General features: G+C 35.3%; 1 protein-coding gene across 5 annotated transcripts; it reads right to left on the minus strand.

Annotated features, from left to right (window-relative positions):
• Positions 1–1,128: 1,128 nt before the first annotated feature.
• Positions 1,129–5,610, minus strand: LOC111377880 (adenylyl-sulfate kinase, chloroplastic-like). Of its 5 annotated transcripts, none has more exons than XM_023001024.1 (8): positions 5,412–5,607; positions 4,896–5,111; positions 4,670–4,810; positions 2,834–2,983; positions 2,621–2,739; positions 2,400–2,484; positions 1,611–1,657; positions 1,129–1,389 (listed from the first exon to the last, which is right to left on the minus strand). In XM_023001024.1, the coding sequence occupies exons 1-8, from the start codon at positions 5,425–5,427 to the stop codon at positions 1,276–1,278; spliced, it is 888 nt and encodes a 295-aa protein (XP_022856792.1). In that variant the 5' UTR covers positions 5,428–5,607; the 3' UTR covers positions 1,129–1,275. The 5 variants fall into 5 exon arrangements, with proteins under 5 accessions (XP_022856792.1, XP_022856794.1, XP_022856793.1 ...); XM_023001026.1 differs by having other exon boundaries at positions 5,408–5,603; XM_023001025.1 differs by having other exon boundaries at positions 5,435–5,602.
• Between the last annotated feature and the right edge of the window lie 2,035 nt (positions 5,611–7,645).

Raw genomic sequence — 7,645 nt, forward strand, 5'->3', positions numbered from 1 at the left:
AAAATAGAAAGAGTTGATGAATTCGACTGGATTGCCATAAAAAGAGAACACACACTCTTTCTGTCAATTAAGTTTATACAAAGTTTTATGAGGTAAATATACGTAGCTAAATATAAAAATAACAAACTTGTAATTCACAATTACATATTGTCGTAAATTATAAATTATTTATTAGTTACAAATTACTCAATCAACTTATCGCAATCACTCCTCATCTCACCCCACTCGTATCTTGTTGAGACCAACAAAAAAAGCTGAAATTATAGTTAAAGTCGCTATTAAAATTTTGAAATAACTAGTTAGTGAACATGGAGGAGTTAAATGAAATATGTTATTTTTGTAGATATGTTTAGAAAGCATTTATCTAAATTTCTATTTTTGTAAAATAGGAGGATACGCAAAAAATACAAACTCAATCCACCAAGGCGGACACCACTAAAATCGTTGCCTCCACCTCAAATCCACAACCCACCACCACCACCATCTCAAATACACCACCACGTTCACCTACCCCCACTCCACCATTGATACCACCCAAATTGTCTTTGCCACCTCAAATCCACAACCCACCACCACCACCATCTCAAATACACCACCACCTTCACCTACCCCCACTCCACCATTGATACCACCCAAATTGTCTTTGCCACCTCAAATCCACAACTCACAACCACCACCAATTTTTGATGAAAAATTATTACCAACTGATTTTTGAACTTAAAATGCAGGGATCTAAGTAATTTTCTCATAAAATAAAGTGAGGATAAAGGAGAGACACATTCTTATACAATTTCTTACAAATTCTCAAAATTTCCAAATTAATAGTATGTAGAACTTATAATTTTCCATTTATTTCTTTTAATTTCAAAAAGGTTCTCACACCCCTATAAATTTAGATGCAGTCAATACTATGTTTAATAGCTCACGCAGTTTTACCACAATTGAGAAATTCCTCTGCCTTATGGTTTTGTTTTCTTCTTGTTACAGATGAGACAAATTCATTTATTTTAAGTCTGTCCTAAAACACCATGAATCCAGCCTTCACATGGAATTCTCAATCAATACATAATTAATTTTTTTTTCTTATTAATTTATGATCAAATCAACTGGAATAAAGCTCTGAATCCACACAAAATCTGATAATTAGACAAATGAATGATTTATTTCTCATCAAAGATTATTGAAATATGCAAAAAGGAAACGAGGGATTTCCCTAAAGCAAAATATCTGCTACGTAAATTAATAGCTACATAAATTTATAAAAGCATAAGCAAATTAAGCCTCCAGGTACCCTTTTCTTTCCAAGTATGAAATCACTATTTCGGCCAAATTTGTTGGAGAATCACAAACCCCTCCTTGTTGATGTAACACTATCTGCAAGATATAAATCTGAAATCAAACACTTCATTCTTCAGTAATCTGTCAAGGTCGAGAGAACAAATTTTGGGAAGGCATTTATCATCTAAACAGAGATACAAGATGGAAGATGCTAATGTTATATGGTCTTATAATCAATTTTTAGATTATGAGAAGATAATCTATATTAAGGATGGGTATGTTTGAATGGATTCAGCAAGCGAAAAGACCTTTTGCCTGACGGGAGTACATACCTCAGAATTCAATGGCGGCTCATATGGATCATCAACACCTGTAAAACCTGGAAAAAGACCAATAAAAATTGAATTGTTTGAATGGAAACCATAAATGCCAGAAAAGATCAAAGCTGGAAGGGAGTCCAGGTACAGAATTCATGAATCTGTGTCAACAGCTAGGCAATGGTATATTTAACATGGGAGCATGTACAACAACAGGAGGGATGTTCAATGCGATTCTTTTAGTACTGTTAATGGAATGCTTCTTCACCGTGAAAATGAAGCAACAAGAATCTTTGCATATTTGATTTCCTAATACTAGTATCTGATGGTGAAAAGTGTCGGATTTGAAATTGTAGTAAAAAATTTCCTCAGACAACCAACAAGATGAATAAAATAAATAGGAACTAAAACACTTAAATTGATCATAAATACAAACCCCAGAACCTCCAATTTCATGCAGCTCCTGCTTAGTGCCGTCATGCAGCAAGCCGCTTATGTGTGAAATTCTGAGCACATGTGGTTGATTGACAAGAAATGGATGGGTCAATGTCCAACAAATTAGGACGGGGCATGACATTTGGAGTTTGAAGCCTAATTAGATGCACTTCCACTCTTGCACACGCACGCAAAAAGAATAAAAGAAGAAAAAGAAGAGCAGCAGATGCATGAAATAAATCATAGCAAAGGAATATTCTGGCCTGCAGATGGAATCCTGGGAAATTTTTAGCAATCTACATTTTATATCGTCTGCAAATATAGGTTTTCAAACTCTGACACAGTTATCTGTTTTACTATTGAAATTACCTTTGATTTTTCCAGCTCGTGCAAGATTATACAATCCCTTTGGATCCCTCATCTCGCACACTTGCAGAGGCACATCCATGAATACCTGATATTTGAGAAACTCCCAATCAATCTTTTGCAGTCAATACGAGTTTTCCACTTCAAGAGTTTTGATTGTAAATATACCAATATGTAAGAAAATTAAAATCTTCCACGTAAAATTTTTAAAAGAAGTATACTACCTCAATAAAATCTCCTTCTGGAAGTAACGCACGACAGGCATCACGCTCCTTTCTGTAAGGTGATATCAAACTTGCTATGCATATAACTCCAGCATCTGCAAATAGCTTTGCAACCTCTCCTGATTATAATAAAATTGCTAAACAGGTTAACCTGAATGAGTAGGATTCTTTAGAAAGAAGATTCAAATTGGGAACCAGGCCAAAAAAACCAACCAATCCTTCTGATGTTCTCTGCTCGATCTTCAGCTTTAAAACAAAGGTCACTATTTAGACCGTGCCGAACATTATCACCATCAAGTACATAGGTGAGCTTTCCTCTGGCATGTAGGCCACGACTTAGAGCGCATGCCAAAGTACTCTTTCCTGAAATACACCACCACCTCATTCAGACAAAAAGAAATCTTGAATTAAGAGTAACAAAGGCCGTATATTGTTACTGTTACACACAAAAAAGAGGGAAATGAACACAGAATTTAAAAAGCTAAAAAATAAGCTATTACTAACAATTTGTCGTTCCATTAAGTTTTTGCAGATTGGCTTCATTAATCGTATAACAAATAACATTCCCATAAATTATATCTAAAAAAAGAAGCTAATTATACATATATATTACTTGGATTTTACAGGCTGGGTCATTCTTTAGCATTTTAAATTGCTAGTCCAGGTATACAAATAACTGATGCAGAATATGATCATTCTTCCAGAGAAAAAGAATTGAATGAGAATTCATCAATGGACAAATTGACGAGAATTCAAGCAGCGCATCAAACTTCCAGAGAACGAATCATTTATAATAAAAAACTATCAGAACTTGAGAACTATGTCTTTGCTCCTATTTTTCATCTATATTCTAAAGGCATTGAAAAAATATCATGGTTTAAATGCCATAATGTTAACCCATGATTTCCTACTGTAAACACAGAATCCATTTACAAAGACACAAGGGTTAATTTCATTCAAGAGCCAGCATTCTAGATCTGAAAATTTTTGTAGTAAAATTCTTTGTCCTATAGAGGTGCATAACTTTCAGATTCTATAAAAAAATCTAACTTCACAAGAAAATAACCACGTCGGAATCTTAGCTGTAGGACACTCGACGGGATCATCTCTGTCTCACACACAAACATGTGAAAGCTTCTTTAAAATTTATGAAAAGTTCCCTCTTTGTTGTAGAAAATGTAACAGTTCTCTTTGTTTGCACAACAACAAAAATTACCTGTCGCTCCGAATAAAATTTAGGACAGGGTTTGACAATGTGTTTAGAGCTCCAATCAACTAAAGAAAGAGTGACGATCTCACAGCATCCATGCAAGATCAAACAGAGTGACTATTTACTTTCCAGGATTTTCATTTTTAAGAGTTCATATGATCAACAATGCTTCATGCACATCTTAATGTACAGCTTTGTGTACACTTCGCCACGTGTCAAGATAGATTTGACAGTTTTTTTTTAAAAACCAGACTTTCCATCAATCACACATTGCCAACCCGGATGATGTGCACAATGATGTATAAAGAGAGTGTACAAGTGGCATTATTCTTCATATGATACTCTAAGGAAGCAACAATGAATGAAATTCAGCACTTCACTTAATGCAGTTACATAAAATCAATAGACCCCAGAAAAATGGTCCGAGTACAAGCTGTAGGTGTAGAAGTACATCACTCACGGTTTTTCCAATTCTCAGAATTTTACCAAATAGCACCATATCAAGGATCAACTTGATATCCTTGTTTCCCAATTATTCTAATCTAACAACCGTCAAAACTACGAAGCCTTTAGGATTGATGTAACCCTGCAACTTGATATCATAAATTCTAAGCACCTCTAACCTCACCTACAGTTTAACTCCTTTTGAAATTGCTGGCTCCTAAACTGGAATTAGTAGAAAATATGGTAATAACAGAAAAATGACCTTAGGAAAGATAACAGCAGTGCATGAGAAGTACAGCCAATATATTTGATAAAATTCCAAACAAAGGAAGGCCCAAATAGCAATTGATTCATACTGCTAAATCTGATGCAAATTAACAGTTTGTAAAACAAACCTGAACCACTGAGTCCGGTAATCCAAATGACACAACCCTTTTGTCCAAGCAGCTGTTGTCTGTCACTCTTCTCCACAGTACACTTGTGCCAAACAATATTAGTCGAATTTCCAACTGAAGACATCTGGGGCATACTTTTACCTGTTAAAATCAATTTTCCAACATCCATAAAAAACTTCTGCTCCTATATAAATTGGGAGGGAAAAAAAAGGTTTTAATTATGTACCGGAACAGTCATCACGTTCATTTGTAAGCAAATCATCGCCGGAATTGCATCCCGATTGCTGCTTCTCCCGGAAACTGCCCGCATTACCATTGATTGGCGACGTCGTTTTGGAAGAATCCATTGCCTTAATTGGCGCCAAAATGCTCTGTTTTACCTCAATACCGGAAACCCCCGAATTTCTTCTTTTACAATTCAATGCCGACAACTTTAGTTGCCCTGATTTGCCATATAATGGTTCAGAAAAATAAAAATCCGCTGGGGTACACAAATTCAACTGTAGACTTGGAATTCCCGTCATTTCTATGTATCAAATCATTAAAATGAATAATAATAATAACAAGTCAACTCTGTAACCAAGCACATGATTTTTTACAAATAAAGGGGTATTTATTCATGACGACGATGCACGAAAGCGCGAATAAACGGACGATGTTAAGATTGATTTGGGGTTCTTAATAAAGATTTATGCAATAAATTCGATACAAGTAAGTAATTAATCATAAAGACAATACATGCCAAGTGGTGTTAACATCAATAACCTAACAACAGGTAGATTGATGTACTGGATAGTGCGAGACACTTCGGATCCCACTTCTGATCCTCCCCACCTGCACTCTGTACTGCAAAGAAAGATGACAAAATGATGATTATCAGAGTCAGTGAATTATTAAATATTGCGGTTCTTGCTGGCAGTGTGAGATTGTGAAGTGTAGATATTTGATTTGTCGTTGGTTTTGATTGGGATAGGATCACTGGTTTGTGTCAAAGTGGGACATGGGAACTCATTTGTCTCGTTCAATAGGGAAATGTCACTTCCATACCCTTTATGGACATAAAGGTTGTTAATTATTATTGATTATATTATTAAAAATAATAAACTTTAATAATATAATTAATAGTGTAATTAATTAAGTAATTATTATTATTATCATCATTATCATTATCATTATTATTATAGAATGAAAATGACACAAATGTCCTTAACCATTATCTTTAAAAAAAGAAAAATAAGGGTAAAATGGACATTGCACCATTTGGTGCAAAATGGTGCAACATGAATAGTGTTGCACCATATTTGGTGCAATACTATTCATTACACCATTTTTTGCACCAAAATTTGGTGCAATGGTGCAATGGTTGGAGGAAGTTTGCACCAAATTTAGGTGCAATTTGGTGCAATGGTGCAAGGGTTGGAGTTGCCCTAAGTAATTAATCATAAAGACAATACATGCCAAGTGGTGTTAACATCAATAACCTAACAACAGGTAGATTGATGTACTGGATAGTGCGAGACACTTCGGATCCCACTTCTGATCCTCCCCACCTGCACTCTGTACTGCAAAGAAAGATGACAAAATGATGATTATCAGAGTCAGTGAATTATTAAATATTGCGGTTCTTGCTGGCAGTGTGAGATTGTGAAGTGTAGATATTTGATTTGTCGTTGGTTTTGATTGGGATAGGATCACTGGTTTGTGTCAAAGTGGGACATGGGAACTCATTTGTCTCGTTCAATAGGGAAATGTCACTTGTATACCCTTTATGGACATAAAGGTTGATATTGTGTGCATTGACAAATGTTAATTTGATAGAAGAACTGTCGCACATGGTAGCTAAGTTCACAATCTGGCAACCAATTCGACTGGATGGTCCGCAGCCGTTGTGGCTAACACGTTCGACATAGCGACAGTAAGTGTGGAGGCGATGGGGTTGGAGGACGATAAATATGGTGAATCTTGGTGCTGGATGCAAATCTATTTTCTATTTACATGGATATAGATAAGCTCGATGCAGAAGGTGAATCCGGGATTAACTATTTTCGATAACGTGGGTGGTGGAAGTCGTGGTTTTGGTGGTGGAGACGACGATAGTGAGGAGAAAAGTGGCGATGGTTTTGGGGTTTTAGGATGGTTTCTTCCTCCTCCAATTTGCTTAACTTGAGTTTTAGGATATTTTTGTTGGTGGTTTGCAAATGGTTGTAGACATGTAGTGGTGATAGTATCGACTATAGTGGAGTTCGAAGTAATGAAGTTGTGGCGATGGTAGCGTTGGTGATGGTGGCGGTGAGGTGGTACTATTGGTCAGTGGCGAACGCAAATATTTGGAGTTAGTGGAGCACAGTCAAACTTATAAAAAAGTTACTAAAGATTTAATATATTTGATATCTTATTAGAAATATTCTCTACACGTTCTAACGTTCCATAATTATATCATTTTCAATACTTTAAACGCAAACTTATGTTTAAAATACTTTTCTATACCTGATACAAACAATCAATTCAAGTGAAAAAAAGTAATCCGTTTATCAATAATCATAGATTTACCAATGAAAACAATTAATTTAATTGTTGTTTGGTAATAAAAGAATTCTCTTATTTCTTTGTGATTTTGGAGTCTATTAAAACAAAATAAAATAAAAATTTCTAAGGCTGGTGGGTCACTTGACCCACTAGGACCCAATGTGGGTCCGCCAATGCTGTTGGTGGTGATGATGAGGTCCGCAATGTTCGATTGGTGCTGGTGAAAGAGTGTAGTTGGGAAAGGACAGGGTGGGTAGGATGAAAAGTATTCGTGACTAATTTTTGGGTGATTGTGACTAATACAATAGTTAATTTGTGATCAATAAATAATAAAGGATCAACAAAATAGATAATTTGTGACCAATAAATATGTAACCTAAAAAAATGTAAGATTGTGATTATATTTGTAATCGTGACTTACAATTTATTAAATTATAATCAATTAATTTG

This window comes from Olea europaea, unplaced genomic scaffold, assembly GCF_002742605.1.
Source record: "Olea europaea var. sylvestris unplaced genomic scaffold, O_europaea_v1 scaffold1737, whole genome shotgun sequence".
NCBI classification, from domain to species: Eukaryota; Viridiplantae; Streptophyta; class Magnoliopsida; order Lamiales; family Oleaceae; genus Olea; species Olea europaea.